This window comes from Macrobrachium rosenbergii, chromosome 16 (assembly GCF_040412425.1).
Source record: "Macrobrachium rosenbergii isolate ZJJX-2024 chromosome 16, ASM4041242v1, whole genome shotgun sequence".
Taxonomy (NCBI): Eukaryota; Metazoa; Arthropoda; class Malacostraca; order Decapoda; family Palaemonidae; genus Macrobrachium; species Macrobrachium rosenbergii.
This window is the reverse complement of record NC_089756.1, coordinates 4,427,998-4,454,647: the sequence shown is the minus strand read 5'-3', so window position 1 is coordinate 4,454,647 and position 26,650 is coordinate 4,427,998. Positions and strand designations below refer to the sequence as shown.

The 26,650-nt window shown below is 46.9% G+C and overlaps 1 protein-coding gene across 1 annotated transcript in view; it reads right to left on the bottom strand.

Annotated features, from left to right (window-relative positions):
- LOC136847061 (histone acetyltransferase KAT8-like) overlaps window positions 1-26,136 on the bottom strand; it is a 95,644-nt gene extending 69,508 nt beyond the window's left edge. The window contains exon 1 of the mRNA XM_067118320.1: window positions 25,698-26,136. Coding sequence (XP_066974421.1) covers window positions 25,698-25,899 — 202 coding nt within the window. The 5' untranslated portion in view covers window positions 25,900-26,136. The remainder of the gene's footprint in view (window positions 1-25,697) is intronic.
- Between the last annotated feature and the right edge of the window lie 514 nt (window positions 26,137-26,650).

Below are 26,650 nucleotides of genomic sequence, written 5' to 3'. Positions count from 1 at the left end.
AAGGGTTTGAAATTCTAAAAAGTTCTTCAATTTCATGATGTTGTAATGAATTATGGTTGGATGTTCATCACTATTTTACTCAACCTACATCCTCAGAAATAAGACATTTTTATAATAAAACAGTTTTATGTCTATACTTCCAAATAATTACATAGCTATTAGTTTCTACTTTGCTTGGCACCTCAAAACTCAAAGTTAAAGGTAGCCCTCTTTTGTTTTGGGTGTAGGTAGACTGCCCCGCCCACTTTCAGGGAAGGAGAGGTACAACACAGCTAAAGAGTTCAATTCATTTATGCTCGATGTCCATGAGAGGGAGGCAGGAGGGCTACAATCATGTAATTATTTGGTAAGTATAACACTTTATTTTATTATAAAAATGATATTTTTATAATAAAATAAGGTTTTATATATACTTACCAAGTAATTACATTGCTATAGTTTCTACTTTAAACAGCAGCTTAAGAATTGAAAATATGCAGTAGTGCTCTTTTGTTTTGGTGCAGGTAAGTGGCCCACCCACTTTTGGGGAAGAATAGGTACAACGTAGCTCAACAGCTCAATTCGTTTATGCTCTACAGTCATACTCTGAACTTATGTGAGGTTAAGTTCCAGAGGGATGCATGAGGGTGAATATTCGCGTAAGTTTGGCATGGTCTCTAAAGATGCTAACAAATGCTTATTTCTAAAGTTTAAACACTAAATATGACCCTAATCATGCTCCCAAATTATTAAGTTAACTTTTAAATGAAATTAAAGTTACTGTAATTTCATTTAAAAGTTAGCTTAATACATTACCCTTAAAAAAGAGAAATAAATGGTTGACATAAAAACTGAGATTTGGAAGAGAATCTCTCTCTCTCTCTCTCTCTCTCTCTCTCTCTCTCTCTCTCTCTCTCTCTCTCTCTCTCTCTCTCTCTCTCTCTCTCTCCTTCCAACTGATTTGTTTTTAGAATCATCTCAACCTCTTTTTAACAACTTTATTCTGTCTCTCTTTCTCTTTGTTCTGAAATGCTTTTTCATGAACAAACAGTGTTTTATAGTTTGACTAATATAACTTAGTTATTATGTCTCTATGTTTTAGAACGTATTTGCAACACTAGCGCATTTACACTTTGTAGACGATACAGGTCAAATTAGATCAATTTAAACTATCTACTGTACAGGTAAAGACACTTCCAATCGTCCCAGTGTCACTCCCTAACTCAGGTTCAATTCGTCGGAGAACGAGAGGTTCAGGTTCGGATGAGATAGGGACTTCCCTGAGTGGAACCTTCCTTCTACAAGCCACCACTGAAGATCTTTTATTTCCTGTGTGACGGGAAATACGAAGGAATCTGGAAGAATCTTCCTGTTCCAATTGGCCGTCAGAGAGAAATGCAAAGGCCTCGCATGCAGTCTCCCCAAAGGAACAAACATCTCTATGGAGGAGAGAGTCCCTATCAGGCTCATCCAGTCGTTGGCCGACAGGTCTGAAGACTAAGAAAATGATGGACTTTTTGGGTGCATGACAGTACTGTAGTCTCTTCTCTGACGGAAAAGCCCAAAAAGCCCGAGTCTATCTTCATCCCCAAACAGACTATCGTCTGAGAAGGGACTATTAGGGACTTTTCCTGTTTGATTAAAATGCCCAACTCCTGGGCTAACTGTAGGGTTTTGAGAAGGTCCTCCGTGCACTTCTTCTGGGATGATGATCGTAGGAGCCAATCGTCCAGATATAGACAAACTTTCAAGGCCATTACATAAAGCCAGTGAGACAGAGGAGCGAGAACCCCGGTGAAGACTTGAGGGGCTGTTGACAACCAGAAGCATAGAGCCCGAAATTGGAAAACTTTGTCCTGAAAGACAAATCTCAGGAATTTCCTGGAATCCCAGTGTATTGGGATATGAAAGTAAGCGTATATCTCCAGGTTCCAATTCATCAGGAATCTCAAAAGTTCATGCATTTCTAAGGTACAACTGGAATATTCCAGTTCAAAGTCCTCTGCTTCGGTCTGACCACAGCACCTCAGTTATTCATGAGGGTGATGTCTCCTGTTTCAGACATAATGCATCGTCAGGGTTCTGGGATGAGGAGATATCTTGAAGATTGGTTGGTTCAGGCTTTGTCGGTAGATGAGGTTCTGCAGGCAGGGGATTTCTTATTGAAACTCTGTCAAGAGTTAGGAATTCGGATCAACGTAGACAAGAGCTCACTAATTCCAGCACAAATAAAGACGTATTTGGGGATGACAATTCAGATGCGTCTTTTGAGGTCTTTTCTACAGAGGAGCAGGTTCTGGCGATTCTAAGCCAGCTGGAGGTATTCATGTCGGACAGAGCTCAACCTGTGAGCCTGTGGAAAAGCTTGCTGGGCCGAATGGCCTCCCTCTCGCTTCTAGTTCCAGGGTCTCGTCTCCGGATGCGTCCTCTGCAGGTGTGTCTCAGGAATCGCTGGGACTTTCGGGAAGAGAACACGTTCATAGTCTGGGACGATTCTTGCCTGAAGGATCTTCGGTGGTGGTCTGAAGAACATCATCTGACCATCAGCATAAGATTGGACTCTCCTCTTCCAGATGTTCACCTGTACACGGATGCCTCAGATCAGGGTTGGGGTGCAACCCTGGAGGAATCTCGGGCTCAGGGTCTTTGGAGGGATCTGGATCGGGAGGGGTCCATAAACCACAGGGAGTTAAGAGCAGTAGAGGAGGCTCTAAGTTGCTTCTTAGAGCAGATAAGCAACAAGTCAGTAGCGCTGTTTTGCGACAACGTTACAGCCGTGTCCTATCTCAAGAAGGAAAGGGAACGAGATCGCAAGCTTTAAATGGCATACCACAGAGAGTTCTCCGTTGGTGCGAGGACCACAGAGTTTCTCTCATTCCCCATTTGAGTCAGGGAAACTCAATGTATTGGCGGACGCTCTGAGTCGTTCGCAGGAAGTTCTTGGGGGAGAATGGACTCTAGTTCAGGAGGAGGTGCAACTTCTATTGAAGAGATGGCCAGTGACAATAAACCTATTCGCCACCAGGTTGAATTTTCATCTCCCAGTCTACTTCTCCCCAGTAGCAGACCCCATGTCCTGCATGACAGATGCAATGCTACACTCCTGGGACAACATGCAAGTGTATGCATTCCCTCCGTTTGGGATGATTCAGAAAGTGTTGGTAAAGCTCAGAAACTGCAACAACACTCAGATGACTTTGGTTTCCATTTCTGGCCCCAAAGACCTTGGTTTCCGGACCTTCAGGACTTGTTGACGGAAGTCCCGGTATTCCTCCCAGAGAGGGAAGATCTTCTCAGACAGCCGCATTTCCATTACTTCCATGAGAACCTCCGCTTGCTGAAGCTAGCTGCATGGAGACTGTCCAACAAGCAGCCCGTCATGCAGGACTCTCTGATTCAGTGGCTTGACAACTGTCTTTCTGTCTGAGAAGTTCAACTAGGAAACTGTACCAGGCCAGGTTGGCGATGTACCACAGTTGGTGCCAGAAACAAGGACATTGTGTTTCGCTTCTGTCATTGGCAAAGGTAGCAGACTTCCTCCTGTTCTTAAGGAAGGAAAAGAGATTATCCTATTCTACAATTGCCGGTTACAGGTCGATGCTCAGTAGCATGTTCCATTTCCATCTCCCGGAGCTTTCGACCAGCAGAATTCTTCATGATCTTCTAAGGTCCTTTAAAATAGAACGCCCAGTTCTTCCGCTTCGGGCCCCCTCATGGGATTTAGCGGCTGTGTTAGGTTTCTTAAGATTGGCAGCATTCAAACCCTTAGAGTCACTGTCCCTAAGGCAATTAACGAAAAAGGTATTATTTTTAGTTGCGCTGGCTACAGCCAAGAGAATCGGGGAAATTCGAGCGGTATCGAGGGCTGTATCCTTTTTGGGGAAAGATATTTTTCTTTTCTACCTGCCAGAATTCGTTGCAAAATCCGAATCAGAAACGAATCCTCTTCCCAGAGCATTCAAGATCACATATTTGGAAGTTTTCGTAGGAGGTGACACTTCAGAAATGCTGCTATGTCTGGTTAGGGTTCTGAAAGTTTATTTGTCCCGTACCGAAAAACTTTTTCCTCGCCTGAGAACATTACTCGTTTCCCCTAAATATCCATCGCGTTCTATCTCTAAGAATGCGATTAGTTTCTTTCTACGAGAGGTTATTCAACAAGCATCGGAGAGTTCTTCATCACTTTCGGAACCTTCGAGTTCCTTTGCGCGTCCAAGGGCACATAGTAATAGGGGAGTTGCGACACCTTCGGCCTTCCTTAGGAATTTTTCAGTGTCGGCGATCTTAAAAGCAGCCAATTGAAAGTCAGTTTCTGTTTTCACGACTTTCTACTTTACAGACATTCAGTTTTTGTCAGAAAAGGGTTACTTGCTGGGTTCCTTTGTGGTGGCCAACTCGATTTTATAATTACGTGGTAAGGTGGGGGGGTGGGTATTTAGGTAATGAATGTAGTCTAAGGAACTTAGAATTCTTGGTTGGGCGGGATTCATAGTGGGAATATTAAGTTTGGCATTAGTACAGTGGAGCTAGGCAGATCCAGGTATCAGTTTTGATTTCTTCAACCCCTTCTGTGCAAACATTGGCGGCAACGGGCAGCGATGAACTCAAAGAGACTGCACACTCAACATCTCCTCCATACATGAGAGGCTACAATAGCCACATGGGAGGCTCATCGTACTCCTCCATACATGAGATGCTATGAATAGCCACATGGGAGGTTCATCGTTCTCCGCTACATGGGAGGCTCTGATTAGCCACATGGGAGGTATGTTTTCTCCTCTCCATCCATGGGAGGGTTTTGAATACCACACAGGAGGTAGCTCAACTCAGACAGTACCAAGACATGAGACTGATGTCGGGGTTACTCTCTCTACAGGCATCCTCACCTGCCAGTGAGATAACCAGGTGAGGATACATTCATTTATACATAGTAGGAGAATACTGAGTTACCTGCTTTCCCTGTTGGCAGGTCGGGCTGAATTAGATTGATCCCACCTCCTTAAAATTTTGTTTATTGGGCTAATTCAGGTGTTCAGGGAGTGTATTGCAATATGAAGTTTTCATAATAAAACTAATATTGTAATACTTACCTGAACACCTGAATGATTCCCACCCTCCTCCCCACTTCAATTTGAATAGTGAATAACGCAATTGGGGATCTTGGCCTCACTCAGCCGGGACTTGCAACAGCGCTGCCAACGGTACTTCAGGTAACTCATTTGACAAGATTTTCCTGTAAGAGTTGGTAACGCTGACAGTTAATTACCCATGTAGTGGGTAATAAGTTATGGGGATGTAGTTCAGGCTGGTAGGTGACCAGGGCTAATTCAGGTGTTCAAGGAGTGTATTGCAATACAGTAAATTAAGGCATTAGACACTGCAGTAGGAGTAACAAGAACATCATTTAAGCAGCACCCGCAAGCGATGGAAGAAATGGAGAAATTGCTGCTTCTCGGGCTGAGGCAGAAAGAGCTCGCTGGAGATTCTGTGAATCAAGCCATGATTTCGCAGAAAGCCTTGACCATTTATGGAGAAGTTACCAAAGACTTGCCAGGTCCTTTTCAAGAAATGGAATTCAAGGAGAGCCATGGATGGTTCCAAAAACTTATGAAACAGACAGGGGTAAGGTCAGTTGTCCAGCACGGGAAGCCTGCGAGTGCAGATACAAAGGCAGCCGAAGATTATGTGACGAAGTTTAAAAGTTTCATGGATTCTCAGGGCTACCAACCCCAACAAGTATTCAACTGTGATGAGACAGGTCTTTTTTGGAAGATGACAAAGAAGACCTATATTACATCCAAAGAAAAGAAAATGCCAGGGCATAGGCCAATGAAAGACTGCCTTATGCTTTTGTTCTGTGCTAGTGCATTAGGGATCTAAAAATAGAGCCATTGCTGGTTTATCATTCCGAGAATCCACGAGCATTTAAGAAACAATGTGCAGAAGAGGCAGCTGGGTGTCATGTGGAAGTCCAACAATAAAGCCTGGGTCACACAGGCTTTGTTCATGCAGTGGTTGAACAAAGTGTGCTGCCCAACTATAAAAAGTTATCTAGAAAAAAATGGATTGCGGCTCAAAGCCGTACTTGTAATGGACAATACACCTGCCCTTCCAAAGCACATGAAAGATCGTGAGCTGTTGGACAGACAGTTTGACTTCATCGACATTGTGTTCCTCCCTCCCAATACCACCCCCATACTCCAGCCCATGGATCACGTCATGTCCAACTTTAAAAAATTCTACACTAAGGCTCTGTTTCACAGATGCTTCAAGGTTACCGAAGCAACGAACTTGACCCTTATGGAGTTTTGGAAGGAGCATTTTGACATCGTCGGCTGCTTAAAGCTCATTAATAAAGCATGGCAAGGCGTCACAAAAAGAACGCTCAATTCTGCATGGAGAAAACTATGGCCTGACTGTGTTCTTGAACGTGACTTCGAAGGTTCCGTTCATGAGGATCACACTGTAGAGGAGATCGTGTCATTTGGCAAAACCATGGGGCCTGGAGGTAGACCACAAAGACATATACGAATTGATTGACGAACAGGACGAGGAGTTGACAGTGGTTGAGTTGAAGGAGATGCTCGAAGAGACGAAGAGAGGTGAATTAGAGGAACTTTCTTCATCTGAGGATGAGGTGGGAACAGTGCTGACTTTGCCAATGTCATCCACAGAAATCAGGAAGTGTGAAATGTGGGAAAATCTAAAGAAATTTGTAGAAACAAACAATCCAAGGCACGCAAAAGCAGAATGCGGCGCCAGTTGTTTGATGATGTGGGGATAAGTTATTTTTAAGTGCTAAAAAATCACAAAAAGCAAGTGTCACTCGATAGGTATTTTACTGTAACAAAAATCACAGTCAATTCAGAGAGACTCATTCAGATTCCTCTCTCCAACCAGTGAGTCTTCCTACTGTAAAGGACCAACGGTCTGTATATCATGTTGGAACAAATAACAATTTTTTAAAGTAAAATGTATTTTTCCTAACTATATAAACTAGAGGTCCTTTACATTAGGAATTACTGTCAGCGTAGGCTGGAAGCGGCCGTTGAATTTTCAAACAAGGTGTTTAGGCAGTTAACTACCATCTGGGAGGCGGGAGTACTGCCTGCCTGGATGTAAACATAGCAATTTGCCTTTCGGCCCAGGTATCAGGTTGAGGGGTGGCGACCTCAGGTTTGTATAGTTAGGAAAAATACATTTTACTTTTAAAAATTGTGATTTGTTCCAACATGGCATACAAACCGTCGGTCCTTTACATTAGGAAGACTCACTGGTTGGAGGGAGGAATCTGAATGGTCAATTGTCAGACTTCTGGGTCCCTTTGCATGAAAGAGGAATTGTCAGTTCATGCAAAGTAGGCAAGGAAGAACTTGGAGTCGGTGACATTAAGGCAATCACAAGCATTGGGTTTGTCTTATTGTCATGGTCTCCTTCCCCCCATTGCAAGGAGAAGGAGTGGGGTTGTTTCTATAAACCTGAACAGAAAATAGAGTGGGAGCTCCTGCTGAGTGCTTACCTGCATTGACCACCAGGTCCAGCATGTAACGGCATATCCGCTCTCTGCCTGTGTGAAGAGAGCCAAGATGGGGAGAAAGAAGAGAGGCCAGTCACTCACAATACTTTGTTAGTACTGACTCGACTGAGAACGTTCTAAGTGTCCAAGAACACGATCTCTTTCTGGCTTCGTGAGATGATAAGGAGAGCGTATTCTGATGCTGGAGAAGACAACACCGGTACGCTTCGTCCGAGAGCTCACGAAGTCCGCAGCATTGTTGCTGTCAGTTCTTCAGGTCTCGAAGGCAGGTGTGTTGTCCCAACAGACCACCTTCACCTCCTTCTATCTCCGGGATGTTGCTCACAAGTCCTTGGACACTTTTTCCTTGGGCCGTGTGGTGGCTGCTCAACAAGTTGTGTAGCTTACCCGGCTCCTTTAACAGGACAGGTTGCATCTCACCTAAGATGTATGGTTGTGATTGGGAGAATGAATGTGGAGCAGCCACCACACAGCCCAAGGAAAAAGTGTCCAAGGACTTGTGAGCAACATCCTGGAGGTAGAAGGAGGTGAAGGTGGTCTGTTGGGACAACACACCTACCTTCCAGAGACCTGAAGAACTGAATGCAGCAACAATGCTGCGAGAATTTCGTGAGCTCTCGGAACTGTGCAAAGGGTGTTGTCTTCTCCAGCAGCAGAATACGCTCTCCTTATCGTCTCACAAAGCCAGAAAGAGATCGTGTTCTTGGACACTTAGAACGTTCTCAGTCGAGTCAGTACTAACAAAGTATTGTCGACACTCAGGCTGGAGACGTCGAGTCCTCTTCAGATAGCGCCGCAGCACTCTAACAGGACATGGTAGCATCTCACCTGGTTCATTACTTACAAAGTCCTCTAGGGAGGGGGTCGTGAAAGACTTGACCCATAGGTCAGGAACCAAAGGATTCTGAGTCTTCGTCACACAATCAGGGACGAAATTGAGCGTAAATGATCCGCATCCTCTCGAGTGTTTAACATCGAAGGAAAATCCGTGCAGTTTGCCAACTCTCTTCGCCAATGCCAGGGCCAGCAAGAAGGCGGTCTTGAGGGTCAGATCTATGTCTGACGACTCGTAAAGGCTCGTGCAGTGCACAAATCAGGTTCCTTAGAATGAGAGTCACATCCGACGCAGGGGGCCTGAGGTCCCAGGGTGGGCAAGACCTTTCGAATCTTCTCATCAGTAGGGAAATCTCGAGGGGGAAAGAGATATCTACTCCTTTCAGCTGCAAGACTAGGCTGAGTGTGGCGCGGTAGCCTTTTACAGCTGAATCGGAGAGAAGCGTCTCTCGGCGAAGGACAGCGAGGAAGTCTGCGACCTGCTGAACAGTAGCTCCAACTGGAGATACCCCATCCACGACACCAAACACAGAAGACAGACCACTTTCCCTGGTATACCGCTGGGGAGGATCGTCTGAGGTACCCGGCCATCTCTGTTGCTGAGCGACACGAAAAGCCTCTCACTCGCAGGAGATGGTGGATAACCTCCAGCCGTGAAGACACAGGAACTGCACTGCCTGGTGATACCGCTCCACATGGGGTTGACACAGCACGTTGGGCCGGGGAACTCTCTCTCTCTCGTAGCCTCGGAAAGGAGGACTAGCAGGTTGGGATACCAAAAGGCCTGAGGCCATTTGCATGCCACCAGAATCATTCTGAGATTCAGAGTCTTCATCGCCTGGTTGATCACTCTGCGAATCAAACAGAAAGGAGGAAAGGGGTAGACGTTAAGGTTGTCCACGGGTGCTGGAACGCGTCCCCTGCAGCGGCCCATGGGTCCAGCACGACAGAGTAGAAGACCTGGAGTTTTCTGTTGTGCCGGGTGGCGAACAGATCGATGACTGGACGCCCCCACAGGTCGAACAGCCTTTCCGTGACTTCCGAGTGAATGGACCATTTGGTTCCGTTCACCTGACTCTGGCGGCTCAGCTTGTCTGCCAAGACATTCTTCTTGCCTGGAATGTACCTGGCTGATAGCTCTACCGAGTGCGCCACGGCCCACTCGTACACCTGCATCGTCAACTGGTAGAGCGGGAGTGATGCTAGACACCCCTGCTTATTGACGTATGCCACTACTGTGGTATTGTCGCTCATCAGTACCACGGAGTGTCCCATCACTTGATCCCGGAACTCTTGGAGAGCCAGGAAGGCTGCCTTGAGTTCCAGGATGTTGATGTGAAGGTGCTTGTCGTCTCGGTGCCACACTCCCGAAGTCAGCAACTCCTCCAGATGTGCGCCCCATCCCTCGGTCGATGCATCTGAGAACAGCAGCATGTCTACAGGGGGAGTATGCAGGGATGCGCCTCTCAAGAGGCTCCTGCCGTCCATCCACCAGCGAAGGTCCTCTCCCACCTCCTTGGAAAGAGGGATGAGAAAGGACTGGGGGTCTTGGGGCTGGGACCAATACTCCTTTAGTCTCCACTGTAGAGACCACAGGTGAAGATACCCATGAGGTACCAGCTTCTCCAGCGACGACAGGTGACCGATGACGACTTGGAATTGCCGGGCTGGCTGTTCCTGTCGAGACAGGAACAGCCGTGCTGCCTGCCTGAACCTACTGATACGAGAGTCCAAGGGAAAGACTTTCGCTGCTACTGTGTCTATCAGCATGCCCAGGTACTTTATCCTCTGCTTGGGGGTGAAATCTGACTTCTCGAGGTTCACCATGATCCCAAGATCACGGCAAAGATCAAGGAGCCGATCCCTGTCCTGCAGCAACTGCAAGCTGGAGCTCACCAGGACCAGCCAGTCGTCGAGATACCTCAGTAGATGTATCCCATGCGAATGGGCCCAAGCTGACACGAGAGAGAAGACTCGCGAACACCTGGGGAGCGGTCGAGAGCCCGAAGCAGAGTGCCCTGAATTGGAAGACCATCTCCGAGGATAAAGGGGAGCTACTTGCGAGAGGATGGATGAATGGGTATTTGGAAGCACGCATTCCTCAAGTCTACCATAAGCATGAAGTCATTCTCCCTGATGAAAGCGAGCATGGAACGTGTCGTTTCCATTGTGAACCAAGTCTGGCAAACAAATTGGTTCAGGGGAGAGAGGTCTATGACCGGTCTCCATTCCCCTGTGGCTTTCTATACGAGGAAGACATGGCTGTAAGAGCCTGGGGACCAGTCCAACACGACTTCCACAGCACCCTTGCTCAGCATGGCTTGCACTTCTTGCTCTAGTGTGGAGTCCTTCAGTGTTCCTTGGACGTAGGTGCGGAGATGAACCGGAGCGTAGCAAGGGATGGCTGACACTCGAAGGGTAGTAGATATCCCTCCCCAAGGACATCTGCTTTCCACGTCTCGGCTCCGTATCACTGCCATGTTGCCTAATGGCTCGACAGGTACCCCCCCACCTTTGGCAGCATTTGGGGGGAAACACCGCCCCTAGCGTTTCCCCTTCTTCTTCTTCCCCTTGCACCCTTTACCGGGTTGGAAAGCAGGCTGAAAGGGGTGGGAAGACCCACCCTTTCTAGAGGAAGAAGAAAGCTGGGTGTTTCCACAGGATCCCTTTGAAGACTGGGACTTCTTAGGGGTCAAGGGAGCGCTAGCCTGACCCAAGGGCCTGGCCGCAGTGAAACGCAAAGACCTGGAGGTCTTGGCCACTGCTGGTGAACAAGGCAGTCACTGTCATCCACCCGACGCTTGTCCACCGCAGCATCCACTCGGGCCCCAATGACCTGGAGAAGCAAGAAAGAACGGCGTCCCTTCACTTCAGGACCAGGTTAGCCCACAGGTTAGCCGTCTGGTGGGCGAGGTAGGAGATGGCTCTACCTCCAGACTGGCATAGTCTCCCAAAAGCGGAGTCTCCCCCCGGTACGATAGCACCCAAGGAAGCCGCTACTTTGGATACTGTGAATGACCACAGACCCAACCAGGAGACTGACTGGAAAGCAGCCATGGCAGTGGCTTCCAGGGTTGCGGCCACTTGTTGGGAGAGGGAGATACTCTCTGCAGTAAGTTGCTGCAACGAGAGACTGGGATCCAGACAAGCCAGACCTGGGTCAACCTGCTTAGGCAGCAATGACCTCTCCGATGGCGTATAGAAACGCTTCTGACGAGGCAGAGGAGGGGATGTAGCTTGTCCGAGCGGTTCGATCGTGGTGAATTGTCCTGCCCAGCTGCCCAGACACAAGACCATTCACCTGATCGAGGACCCCCTCAGCAAGCATGGACCACGGCAGCCCCACCGAATCCTTGGGTTCCTTCTTGGATCCCCAAAAAGGATTCGAGGCGCAACAGATGATCCACAGACAAGGCCGTGGTCCCTTCCCCGAGGTCGTTGTGCTGACGAATCACCGCAATTACCTCAGCAAAAGTCCACTACCATCAAGTTGAAAAGAAGAAACAGGGGAGAAATATTGAGCTAAAGAACACCAAAGATCAGGGGTGTCCACGTCCTAGGGAAGAGGACCCTCGAGTCCTTCCAGGGTGCTGTCCTCCTGATCTACTCTCCCTGCAGACCCCCGTGATCCTTCCTGCACCATGCGGGCGTACGACCTGGCCGAACCAAGGACCAAGCCAGGCACGTACACCCCCGAGGTAGAACTCTGGAGAGACAATTCGTCGGAGTTCTTCCTGTCCGACTCATGGCCCCTGGGAGGAGCCCAGGAGGTAGAGGGGACAGGCGAGGAGGATCGGGCACTCCCACTAGTCTTCCTGGCAGAACCAAAGTAGCAGCAGGCTGGGAGTGGCCACCAACCCTGGTCGAGGAGAAAGTTTTCGCCTGGGCAAAGCGTTCTCCCGAGGAGAGTGGAGCAGCTCATGTGAGTCGAGCCATGCACTCGGCTCACCCGAGCCAGGCTGGCCACGTGAACGTGGTCGGGGGCTGGGAGGAGTCAAGAGCGTGGCTGGCTGGCAAGAACTTGTGCTGTCCTCTGGACGCGCCCCAGTCTTCTTCGAGGCCGAAACCTCTCGGGAAGACTGAGCTGGGGACCTCTTCTCTACCTCACCAGGTGTCCGGACCTGAGGGACCCGCGCACCTTCCCGGGAACCTGGCTTGGCACTCAAACAAGTACCAGCAGGAATGGTCAGGGCACCTGCATGCCTAGACTCTTTCTCCCATCCTGTCCCCGAGTCCATATGGAGAGAGATTGCTCCTGTACCAGACCAGGGTGCTCGGGATCTTCTAAGAGACCCAAGTACTCTCCTCAGAGACCCGAGTACTCGGAGCGGCTCGCGAACGAGTGTCCAACACGGTCCCGCCGGCCTTAGAAGCAGGCTTCTTCAGCGCAGCAGAGGGAGTGCAAATCGCAGTCTGCATACCCTCAGCTCTCAATACAACTGACCCGGAGGTCAATGCATCTGTTCCCTGGTCTGTGGACCGGGAAGAGCCAACTAGAGATCCCACTATCTTCCCTGTGGAAGGAGGCAGTCCCTTAGAAGTCTCGATGAGAGACTTCTTGGGGGGGGAGTAGAGGCAGGCTTCTTCTTCAGCTGGCGAGCCTAGGAAGAAGAGAGAGCAGACGACGACGAAGACAAAGACGAAGACGATGACGACCTTCCTCAATCTCTTCTTTGACTTCTTCTTTGTCATCTTCCTCAGGATGGCAGTCAGGTCCCCCATCCACGAAGGAGCAGCAGAAGACACAAGTGCAGCCAGGGGGGCCAGGGAAGCAGGTGCAACCTAGGTAGCGGAGACGGTGCTCGGGCCAGCAGCTACCTGGCAGGTGCAACAGCACAGGAGCCAGGAAAGCCAGTAGACAAAGCCAGGGTTGGAGGGACAGGTGGAGCATGGGAAGCCAGGCCAGGCCGAGAGTCAGGATAGCCAGGAGCTGGAACCGTGGTCAGGAGCAAGCGTGGGCCGGCAACAGGAGCAGGCATGGACATATAAGGTAACGACAGAGTCACCATATGCGTGGGACCAGGCAGGGATATCGGAGCTAGGAAACCAGGAGGCAGCGATGCGGAAGGGAACGTGGCAGGAGCGGCCAACACCTGGGTGTCCAGGTGCGAGGCCACCATCACAGGAAGCTTTATAAATGATGACATGGTGACGGTTGTGGTGGTGGATGCGGTGGCTGCGTGGGTCGCCACTGGAGCGCCTGACAAATGGGATACCAAGCCCTCCAGTGACGGAACGCCAGGAAGACCCAGGCGCAGCCAGGCAGAGGCGAGATCAGGTACCTGGCTACCAACAGACACTTCCACACTCAAGCCTAAGGACAAAGTCAGGTTAAAGAGGGAAGCCTCTGCTCACTCCAGGGGAGGATGTCCTGAATGTCCGCTCCCCTGCCGCCTTCCACACCCGATGAAACGAATGATTAAGGGGAAGGGGGAGCCAGCAAGAAGGGGAAGCTTGCTGGGAGGGAGAAACGATCCCGACGGATCAGCCACCACGGGAGTCGTTGGGGGCGTTACCCTCAGAAGACGCCTTGGCCGCTTTCCTAAGGTATCGTCTCCTCCCCTCAAACTTCACCCACTGCTCGGCCTACCAGGAAACACACTCCGAACAGGGAGAAGCGCATGAACACACACGTCCTCTGCTGGTGGGGCAGAGGGCTTGTGGGTCCAAATCAACACTAGATCTGAAAGTGTTACATTTCTTGCCTCCCACCCCAGGACACACACGCACGGGGAAGGAGGGCTTAAGGGATTTAACCATATTCATCATCAACCAAAAAACAAGAAAGATCCCACCGGAAAAAAAGCTCAAAGGCAGTCAGGGCAGAGAGCGAGTGACACACGTCTGCAGCACATGACAGCCGAAAGCAAATTGGAATGTTTACATCCAGGCAGGCGGTACTCCCTCCTCCCAGACGGTAGTTAACTGCCTAACAGCCTTGTTCGAAAGTTCAACGGCTGTTTCCAGCCTACGCTGAAAGTAATTCTTAATGTAAAGGACTGACGGCTTGTATATCGTGTCAGAACAAAGAAGTGATTTGGGTGAATCAAGTGTAAGTGAAAGCAAACAGGTGAAACATAGTGAAAAAGAAAAATCAACTAAGCCCGGTCTCAGTGGCACATCAGGGAAGTCAGTGGAAAGTGAACCCGTCTCCCACCCGATAACCCACCACCATCCCCTCCCTCACCTCTCTACTGCCTCACCAGCGCTGTCCCGAACACTCACTCGACTCAAGATTCTCTTTTGATTTTTTATTGTTCCTGTATTGCATTTGATTATTTTTATATTGTATTGTTAAATTTATTCTTTTACTTTTTTACGTGAATTGTTACTGCCTTGATGTTATGCAGTGAATTTAAAAGTATTTCTACAATGAATAAGTATGAAATTCACTGATCGGGATTATGAGAGAGAGAGAGAGAGAGACGATGTTGATAGTTTAAAATGATGAGCCATGAGACCAAGTAAATTAGGTGTAACCACAACAAACCTCCAAGATGTGGGAAAGGAAGGAGGAGCTAGAAGAATAACTATAAATGAAAAGGTCAGCAAAATTGACCTGATTTGTCCTTGCCAAAAGTGGGAGTTGAAATTGAACCATTAAGATTAGACTAGTCGTCCTCAAAGAGGCGGAGTTTTATTCAACATAGGTCCAGAGTTCATTCTGATCAATTTTTAATGAGAGTTAACTTAAACCCCATTTGGGTAGAGTCTGTGTCGCTCTCCTCTCTGAAGTAAGAGAAATTTCTAAGTCCAGTGTGGCTGGCCGTGTGAAATAGTTTAGTGTTAAGAATAAATATGAAAAACCGTGCCCGGCGAATCACTTAACCCCCTCCTGAAAAAGAAAGCATTAATAGACAATTTCAACCTAACTTACCGAGTCCCCTGCGTTACTATCAAGTGAAAGTCAACAGACAGAAACGGAGTCATTCATATGTGGTGCACACGCAATAACAAATAAAAAAGTGCACCGCATAACATTTACATACATACAGTACAATAATGTTTTCACTGTCTCTTCTCCTTCCCTCAATTGAATGCTCCCTCCCTTACCTCAAGTCAGCCGTGCATCACCGCGGTGACGTAATTTTGTTCATCTTTTATGTTAAACTTTGTGAAATGCTTTATTCTCTTATTTATTTTGTTGAATATGGTTATCACAAACGATATATTGTGCATGCGCTTAAAATAATTGTATTAAAGTGGGTACAAAGGGTTATGGGAGAAATTCTTGAGTGTGGGAGAAATTAATTGAATTCCCATTATTCCTTATGGAAATATTCGGATCGACATACAAATTGGAATCTGGAACGAATTAAATTCGTATGCTGAGGAGCTACTGTATACACACCTGAGGTCCTTTACATTAGGAATTACTTACAGCGAAGCTGGACACGGCTGTTAAATTCTTGAACAAGGTGGTTAGGTAGTAACTACCGTCAAGTATGCGGGAATACCCGCCTGCTTGGATGTAAACATTCCAGTTTGCCTTTCGGCCCAGGTTCAGATTGAGGAGTGGCATGAGGCAGGCATAAAAATATAATGTAAAGGACCTCAGGTTTGTACAGTTAGGAAAATACAATTTAATTTTAAAAATTGTGATTTGTTCTGACACAATTTACAAACCATCAGTCCTTCACATTAGGAAGACTCACTGGTTGGAGGGAGGACTCTGAGTGAGTCTCTTGAACTGACTGGAGTTCTGCACACCTGGGCTACTCCTCCTGGTCAAAAGAGCGAGGAAGAGTACCATGCCTCTGACATATTGATTGGAGTGTAGGACCTGCGAGATAAAAAGTCAGATACTGGATCTTTTCTTTGAGAAAACATAACTCATACGAAATAGGCTGGGAAGAATCTAAGAGTCAGAGGCAGTAAGGAAAACCTGAGATAGGGTTTTCCTTATGCCAGAGTCTCCTTCCTCCCCTTGCTAGAGGAAGGAGTGGAATTGCTTCTATGACTCTAGAAGAAAAATAGAATGGGTGCTCAATGTGTAGTCTTATCGTATCAGACGCCAGATCCAGCAAGTGTCGGTTCGAGTCCTATTCTCATCCTGAATGAGAAGTATGAGGACGAGGAAGGAGGAGGAAGAGAGGCCAGTCACTCTTGGGATCCTTCTCACTTTCAGAACCAACACCTTAGGTGAGATGCTACCTGTTCTCTTGAAGGAGCCACGTAAGAAAACACAATTTGTTTAGCAGCCACCACAGGACCAAGTACCTCCTTTGATCGCTTCACAAAGCCAGCAGAAAGATGTGTCCTTGGACACTTCTTCCTTGGGAGAGATAGTACTAACAAAAGCGTCGACAACATCCAGGTTAGGAATGTCGAACCTTTTCGAAAAGTACCGCAGCTCCCTAATAGGACAAAGCAACGACTGATCTGGATCACTGATACAAAGTCCAGGGAGGAGGAGAACAAGAAGGACTTGAACCTGACAAAAGATGCCGATGGATTCGGAGTCCACTTACGACATTCATAAAGGGGTCGAGGTCTTGATCCCCTTCACCTGTTCCTCCATCTTCTACACGAGATGAGAGATGGCCCTAAAAGGGTACAGCTCTGTCTGACGATTCTTGTAAGGGCGTGTGCAGAGCACGAGATAGGAACCCTAAACAAGTCACATGCCACCCAGGGAACAGTTCCCTGGGATAGCAAGACCAACAAAGCTTCTCATCAGTAGCTAAATCTCGACTGAGGAGAAAAAGGCTACTGCAGTTAGAAGACTAGGTCACAAGGCCCTACGCTCTTCACAACTGAAATGGAGAGAAGCAACCCTTGGCAGAGAACGCGAGGAAGTCCAGACTTGAAGAGTGACTCTGACCCGAGGAGAAGTTCTGTCAACAACGCCAACCAGTGAAGACGGATCCAGTCCACGGAACAGTGTTGCAGAGGACTACAAGAGATATCCAGCTATATCTGTTGCCGCTCGTGAGAAAGCCTATGCATGCAAGGAAAGCTGGAAAGTCTCCCAGTCCTTAACACACAGGGATATACTGCCTGAAGAACTGCTTCTTGTGTAGCTTTTACAGGATGTTGGGTCCAGAAGAAGTCTTCTTGATGTCTTGGAAGCAGAGCTATCAAGTTGGGCAAAAGGTGAAGTCTTCCAGCATTTGTCTGTAACTCGGGGCGAGCAATGCTTGTGAACCCCTAGCGAAACAGACAAATACAGTGGGAAAAAGTACATATTGATGTTTCCCGTAAAGACAGCATGCCTCTCCGCAGCATCCCATGGGTCTGGTACAAAGGAGTGAGAAAACTACCGACTTTAATGTGCTGGGAGGCAAACAGGAAGACGTTAGGGATCTCTCAGTCAAGCAGTCTCTACGTGAATCTTCGTGAAGAAAAGAGTGAAGAGCATGTTCCGTCCTGATCACTCAAACCCGAGGCCGAACTCACTTACCAATACATCCCCACCGGGAATGTATCTGGCTAGTTAAGCTATCGAGTGCACTATAAAACACTCAAGTACCTTCAAATGTTGACAGGTGAAACAGGATGAAAAACGATTCCCTTGTTTGTCGACGTATGCCACTTCACCGAAACCACCGAGTGGCACAAAACTCATCATGAAATTCTCGAAAGGTCAAAAGGTGGCTTGAGTTCAGGATGTTGATAAGAAGGTATCAATCATCTCGGTCATATACCTTCAAGACAAAGTCTTACAGATGTGCGCCTATTCCTCGATTGGTGAATCTGAGAGTAGACACACGACACGAGGAGAATATGCAAGCATATTTGAAGGTTCCCTCAATCAAGCATTAGCCTGACTCTTTCCTCATACTTCAAAGAAGAAAAAAGGATGGAGGACTGGAAGCAGACCTCCTTCATTCTCCACCATGGGGAAGCTTCTGCAAGATAACAGGATACCAAGACGATTAGCTCTAGCCGGGCTGGCATTTACCGAATCAGGAGCACAAGAGAGGAAGCGGGATGGAATTCTGATCAAAAGAATTGCAGAGACCCAAGGGAAGTATATACTTCTCCAGAGGGAATCCATTCCCAGGTCTCAGCAATGTCGCTGCCAGGTCCAGAGACTTGACAAGTATCATTTCATCCAGGCATCTGCAGTAGAAGAACTTCTGCCAGGTCTATACTTCTTCCTCTCTTCCCTTCTGCCCTCCTTCCTTATGGAAAAGAGGGTGGAAAGAGGCACTCTTATGAACACTTTCCCAGAATGGAAGCTGAGGGCTGTGTGTTTCTGCAATCTTCTTCCAAAGCCTGGGACTTTTTAGGAGTTGAGATGACTAAGACCCAAAGGCCTCGGCCATTGTCTGAAGGACAAGGCAGTGCCCTGGTGCAAACCTTGATTACCGCAGTATCTGGCAAACCTCCAAAAGAGAAAGGCATAACCAAGTAATGGTTCGTTCCTAAGGGTCAAGCCAACTCGGGACTTATGAAACCAGAGATCCGAATTAGGACAAAGTCCTTTTTCTTAGCATCAGAATTGCCCACAGATTGCCGCCTAGTGTAGGAAGACCCATCCCCAGACAGGACCAGTCTCCAGAAGGCAGTGTTCTCTACAGGAATGGTTGTATCTGGGAAGAGAAAGCCTAAAAGTGAAGGACTGTGGATCCATCAGGAGACTGTCTGGAGGAAACCAAGAGGTGTCCTACAAGTTCGCCGCCTTTTGTTGCAGAAGAGAATACCCTTTACAGCAAGGAAAAGCAGAGAGAGAACCCAGTCCAGATGAAGCAGTCAGAACAACCTGCAGTCGGCAAGACCCCTCCAAGGCAAGAAGAATTCGTATTCTGTTGAGGCAGGGGAGGAGTTTGGTGTCTTGACCTAAATGAACTCCTTGTCCGAATTAAAGTATTTATCTGGTCGAGAACACTCTCCAAAGCAAGGACCATGGCAGCCCCTGAAACTCTCAGCCCCTTCGGAAACTGCAAGGGTTGCGAGTGATGAAGATTATTCATTGGGGGAGCCACGGTCCTGTCCCGGGGATCCTTGCGCCAATTCGTCTCCAAGAAACGAGGGCGATCGTAACTTGAAGAGGAAGACCCTCGTTGCTTCCGAAGCGTGAGACTACTGTAGCTCTCTCCCTGGAGGGAGACCTTGACAGATCCCAAGAAACCCTCCTCAGCTGCCTGGTTGTGCTATGAGACAATCGCGGGACCAACACCGAAAGCACGCCAGGAAGTCGAACTCCAAAGAAAGACAAATTCACCAGAGCTCTCTCTGTCCATCTTGCACCTCTTTGGAACAACCAAGAGGAAAAGAGAACAGGTGAGGAGAAAGAGTACCCCTACCTGTCCTGCCAGGAAGACCAGCAGGAGAGGGAGACCCTGAGCAATAATCAACTGAAGGAGATGATTGCCACACGGGGAAGTGGAGCGCTTGTGCTGTGGCAAAGTGCTTTCGTGGGAAGAGCAGAAAGTTCACTCAAACAGTGCCAAGAATCTGACTCAGAAAAATCGAACAGGGCCGAGCCGAGCTGGACCAAGCTGAACACGCGAATGCGATCCAGACTGGGTCATAAGAGGTGGACTGGGAGGCAAGCAGGGTGAGCCGAGCCAAGCCAGTCTCGCGAACCCAGTCAGATCTGGACAGGGCAGAACTTGTCTGCCATGAACTAGCGCTAATTTTCTGAACTCTAAACTCCTCGAGGACAAGTCCCCTCAAGAAGAAGGTTTGAAGGGGGAATTCTGTGTCTGCTATCCTGCATGCTCGAACCCTAAGGTTCAAGACACGAGGATGAAACCCAGCCAAGCAACCGAAGCAGCTGGCAGGCAGCATCAAGACACCTGGGCATCTCTGCACCGAGACACCTGGAACTCAGCACTTTCTCTCGTCCTGTGCCTCTTGCCAGGAGAGCACTCATGGTTCATAGAATTCGAGCGACCTATGAGACTCCCAAAAATCGGAAGCAGCCGCTTTCGGTTTCCTAAGATTCTGAAAAGAGCCAGGCACAGAACCAGTCTTAGACACAGACTTCTAAGACTGGCAACGAGGGCGTGGCCTCTCGAGGTCGCGCTCTCACGGCCCGTGAAAAGCGAGACCCCAGAGGAGAATGCGAATCGGTTCCTGCCCAAAGGCAGGAAGAGCAAACGGGAGAAAATTGCCTCCCAGAAGAGAGGCAGTCCCTTAGAAGTCCTGCAGGACTCCTGAAGGGAACCCCTTCTCTGCTTCTTCTGGTGTTTGAACTGACAAGATTGAGACACCAGGCTGGGAACCCAACCGAGCACTGGTAAGCACTTGGGGAGCGCTTGTAGTGCTGGCAGGAAGAGCTGAGACACCTGGGTGCCTTGGTCCTTTCTCTCGCGCACTTGGAGCAGCTTGCAAATGAGCGCCTGAAGCAGCTCCTATCTTAGAGGCGGAGCCTCTAGGACTGGGAATGGGAGCACAAACCGAGGAATGTACACCCGCGGCTCCCAAAACACAAAACCCAGGGGTATATGAATTGGTTCACCAACCCGAAGGTCGGGAAGAGCCAACAAGAGACCCACTGTCTCCTTGGATGGAGGCAGTCCCTTAATGCCCAAAGGACCTCAAGGGGGAGGAAGCAGCCTTCCTCTCCTTCAGCCGACGGAGGTCTATCCGGGTTCCTGGAACCCCCTCGAACCTCAAGAGAGGAAGGGAAGAGGCAGCAGAAGACAAAATCGAAGATAAGCTGAAGACGGCGGCTACCTCCACAGGGCGACTTCCTTCATCTTCACTCCGGCATCTTCTACAGGATGGTAGACATGAAACATCGTAACCTACAGGGCAGGTAGGCAGGATCACAACGGAAGCAGCCCAGGACACGACCACTAGGAGAAGCAGCAGGCATGATCAGGAGCTAAAGCAACAGCCAAGAACATCACATGAACGTCATCTGCAGTGACAGGAGCAATCATGACTGCTACAGCAGGAGACCAGGAGGAACCGCCCAGAGACTTGTTGCCGAGTCAACAGTAGCAATAACACAGGAAGCACAGCAGGAGCAGACTGACCACAGATACTCCAGAGGTATTGCCACAGCATACATTAAGGCCAGAAATGACAGCGATCGATCCACATCAGTGGGAACAGAGTCGGAACAATCCTGACATGCATCTATGCCATTCCAACCAGGTACTGTGGTCGATCCCAAAGCAAACACTGTATGAACGTCAGGACTACTTCAGGCAAAGATATCCCAACTGAGATATCCAGCCAACCACTGCTGCACCTACGGTGCTCACTGTCAACCTGAAAGAAAAAGCAAAGATGATTAGTAGAGGGAGACTCCTATGGCTCCAAAGGGGACTGCCCTACGAAGTGGGAGGAGGCCCCTGAGAAGAGGTCACCGGACTGCCCGCGCCTCCATCTCGCGGTCTTCGCCCGATGAGCAAGCGAAGGAGAGAGATCTCTCAAGAAGGAGAGATAGAAGAAGAACCTACAGGGGAAGACAAGGAAAGAGGGGAGGCCACCAAGGGTGCCATGGAAACAAACTTACTGATGATGGCCGCAACTCTTCCACAGCACAGGCAGCAAAAAACAACACTCAGCACAAGTAGAAAGGGAATAGACATGGCCTTGTACACAGAGGGCGTGAGCACAAGAAGGGAAGCGAACTTGTTATGTCCTGATCAATGAAAGAGAGCGAAGTTATTACGTCCCAATCTAATATATCCGAAAGTACAGGGGAACGCCTTCAGTATCTAATTAAAGGGCTACTGGAAGAGAAGCATTACCACTCGATTATGCCCCTCTAAATACGCCCTTGGCTGTCAAACCCAAGACACAAATGCAGGGGACAATGGCCTAAGCCAGCTATCACAAATTGTGGGTTTGTATATGTTAATAAATATCAAACACACGCAATATATACACAAAAATACATAAAGATCCCACCAGGATAAATGAAGAGCTTATCAACAGTCAGGCAAAGAGATCAAAAACACGTCTGCAACGCATGACAGCCGAAAGCAAACTGGAATGTTTACATCCGAGCAGGGGGGTATTCCAGCCTACCTGACGGTAGTTACTACCTAACCACCTTGTTCAAGAGTTTAATGGCCGTGTTCAGCTTCACTCTAAGTAATTATAATGTAAAGGAACAATGGTTGTATATTGTGTCAGAACAATTGGAATTTTACATTTTATCTGTAATCAAGTAAACATAAAATATCCTGTAATTATTTCAAAAGGGCTTTTAATAAGTTACTAACAATGTTTATAACTGTTCCTGTTGTAATGAAAAAGAACTGACATAACTGCATGGATACATCAAAACCTGATCTTCCTTAACCTATAATAACGTAGGGTGCCTCATCTTACTGGACTAAGGGGCTTAGGTGAAGCATCCTATCTGACTAGGAGTAATGTCAGAGGCTGCCAGTATATAATCAAAATACATAAATGCTGGCAACATATCTTAAAGACCAATCTGAAATAAACCTATTCATTAATGTATACAGCAACAGATCAACAAACAAATGTCATAATTTAAGCAAGACAACATCATCTCAGCAACTGGTCACACCCAACAGAGATGTACTGCCAATTTAAAATTATAAAACAAAAGAAATAACACTGAAATAAATTAAGCAAAAGTGGCCTCTTTATGAGACAGGCCTAGGCTAGGCTAATACAGTAAGGAGCGAATGCAGAGTAGGGGGTCAGGGCTACTGTAGACCTAGTAAGCCTTTCAGAGGGAATATGGTATATCTAAGCCGGCTGTCCGTGGTGAACTAGACTATGGCAGTTGACATTTTTCTGTATAGCTTTACCTGCTGAACAAGAACTTAAAGTAATATTTTGTCATTCAGCTGTAATTAAGCTGTAAATTATCTTAGAACTGTAGCTGACGGTAAAGGTGACCCGTTGGGAATCGGGGTTTTGGGTGGGGTAAAACACTTTCCAGAATAGCTAACGGTAAAGGGGACCCATTGGGATTCAGGGCTTTGGGTGGGGTAAATAACTTGGGAAAAGGTTTGGGCACCTTATTGTTGTATTTCCTCTTATATATGTCATTTGGAACACGAAAAACAAGTGTAAAAATAAGGGCGAATAAATGGACAACGGGAGCAGTTTCAAAAGCACTTTTCATGTATTACTACTACTACTGATTCCAGGCCTTGTCACGCATGCGCGGTCTTACAGGGGAGCTCGATGGCTCTAAGCTCTTCAACTGAGAGAGTAGTATTCTAAGCCGGTGTTCCGCAGTGGGTTAGACTGTGGCAATTAACGTTTTCCTGTTATTTTACTTGCTTTACAAGAATTTAAAATAGTATTCTTTTTACATTTTCTGTAACCCCTGTTGCTAGCGCGCGCAGTGCAACACTGCCGCCTGCAAGAACATACGAGCTTGCCAAGAATATTTCAAAATGCGGATAAGACACGAAGCACCGTTCTGCCACCCCCAAACTGGAAGCAGAAATGGTAATATTTTGCCGGTCGGCTGTAGCTAAACTGTAAACTTTGTTTACCATTTACATTTCTTCGCCCCAACCGAAAGCTTCGAATAGTGTCCAGTCGAGCTAGACTATGGCAGTTGATGTTTTTCTTTGTTATTTTACTTGCTTTACAAGAGTTTAGGGTAATATTTTGCCGGTTGGCTGTTGCTAAACTGTAATTTACCTTTCAACTGTATAGGTCGGTGCATGGGACCAGTTGGTACCATCATGTAGCCTTCAAAGGTCCAATTTAGTTATAGCTGGGCGACAAAATATTAGGTAATTCTAAGCCAGCTGTCTACGGTGAGCTAGCCTATGGCAATTGACGTTTTCCTATATTATTTTACCTGCTGAACAAGAATTTAAAATAATATTTTGTCGGTCAGCTGTAACTAAAGTGTAATTGACCTTTGAAAGCTGCACTTCTGTACCAGTGGGCAGAGAGAACCACCAGTGGGTCGCACACAGCTCAAGGTTAAATTACAGTTTAGCAGCAGTCGACCGGCAAAATATTACTTTAAACTCTTATAAAGCAAGTAAAATAACATAGAAAAACGTCAATTGCCATAGTCTAGCTCCACTGCACACTATTCGGAGCTTTCGTAAACAGGAAACAAAACATTACCATTTCCGCTTTCAACTTGGGTGGCCTCTATAGGTCGCGTGGCATAACGGCACTGCGCGCCTTACCTGCATTTTTAAAGATTACTGCAAGCTCATATGTTCTGGCAAGAGGTAATTACTTTAAATTCTTGTTCAGCAAGTACAATAACATAGGAAAACGTCAACTGCCAGTCTCTTGTAGTTCTCGCTAAGTGCAGAAAGCCGGCAACTGCAGTGCTGATTGGTGAACCAAAAGCTAGTGCATGTGCGTTAAGGCTTAGAATCAGTAGTATTAGTAATGAATGAAAAGTGCCTTTGGAACGGCTCCCACAATCCATTTATTCGCCCTTCTTTTTACGCTTGTTTTTCGTGTTCCAAATGACATATATAACAGGAAATACAACAATAAGGTACTGAAACCTTTTCCCAAGTTATTTACCCCACCAAAAAACCAAAATTCCCAACGGGTCTCCCTTACTGTTAGCTATTCTCGAAAGGATTTTACCACACCAGTTCTAGGATAATTTACAGCTTAATTACAGCTGAGCGACAAAATATTACTTTAAATTCTTGTTCAGCAGGTAAAGTTTTATAGAAAAATGTCAACTGCCATAGCCTAGCTCACTGCGGACAGCCGGCTTAGATCTACCAAATATTACTTTAAATTCTTGTAAAGCAAGTAAAATAAAATGGGAAAACGTTAACTGCCATAGCCTAGCTCACCGCGGACAGCCGCCTTAGAATTACCGGGAGTATAACCTAACCAGATTTATCTTTCCCTAACCTAACCTCAGATGCCATGTCCTAAGCTGGCCGGGGAAAGGGCCTCCAACCCCTCTCGACCCTTCAAGTAATTTGTGATCAATTATTCTGCATTTCACTCTAAGCGCGCTTAAAACAACACTAGGTCTACTCCAGTATTGCTAAGAAGTGCATGATTTTATTTTAACCAGTTGTCCTGGATTCACACCGTTATGCCTGATTTCTCAATAAGTCTAGGTCACTAGGTAATGCATAAGGAACCAGGTGAACTAAGCTATGCTTGAAATAGAACTATGGGCTTTTAGTTTATGAATAGGAATAACCTAAAATTAGCCTGGGGCACAGTAAAGTAATTAAGACAAGGTACTAAACCTGGTTCTGCGTTTAGGTAACCTTGGTAATTAAGCCTATTGTCTTAAGCTTCGTCAACCTTGACGTAGTCATAGACTGGCCACCTCAGTTACGTTAACGCCCAGGCCTATGTATTGCCCTCAGGTTATCTTACGTGCCCCAGGAGGGCCTAACCCATATAAATGATCCAGAAATCAAAAATGACTTACAAACAATAATTCTCAGATAGAGGCTTTTAAATAAGGCCACTTCAACGACAGGAAACTTACGCCAGGTTTCGTCAGCCCTTCTGACCATGTACTGTTCGCCGATGTTCAGCTTTATATCATCTCCCTTCTCTTCTTTATCCTCTTTTTCTTTATCGTTGTCAACGATCTGTATGGGTTCATTTTCCTTATCGGCCCCGCAACTGGGCTTCGTTGGGGGTGTCTCACTGGGTTTGGGTTCGGTGTTAGTCGCCATAGTAGCCATTGTTTACTAAACGTTACGAGCCTACAACATTTTCGTCTCCCGCCAAATCTGACAACAGGCCTAATAAATTCTGTCATATTTCTGTAAGGAACTGCATGAATTTTTCTATTAAACTTTGCATCTGTGAATTTCGATGTCAATTAAAAATTCAATCTACATTTAGAATGTCTTTTGATGATTTAAATTTCGTAAACGGAGGTAAACAGCTGTGGAGAGACGAACCAATCCTCTAGACCTGGAATGCTTCAGTAATTTATTCTTAACACTAATTTTGATATGGGACACAGACTCTCCGGGGATTAAAATTATACCTAATATAAAAAAATGCTTATCGACAACAGGCTTGATAAATTCTTCATTATTCAGTGCCGAACTGTGTGAATTTTTCATAAAACTACATCTGTGGCTTTAGATGTCAAGGAAAAATTCAGTCTACAATTAGAATGTCCCTTGATGCTGTAAATTTCATAAAAGGAGGAATACAGCTGTGCAGAGACGGACTAATAATAGTTTATTCTTAACGTTAATTTTGATCTAATCTTGATATAAAACAGACTCTTCGGCCATTGAAATTAATTTTAACCTGCTTGTTCCACAAAATGTGATCTTGCATGTCTGTAGATATTACAAAATAACAGCTTGCTTGTTTCTTCTTCTTCTTCTTTTAACGTGCTTTGCTTGTTTAATAAATATTAATTTTAGTCTATGTTTTTCCGGTATTCATTTCAGCTAAACATGATGTGTTCTTGCC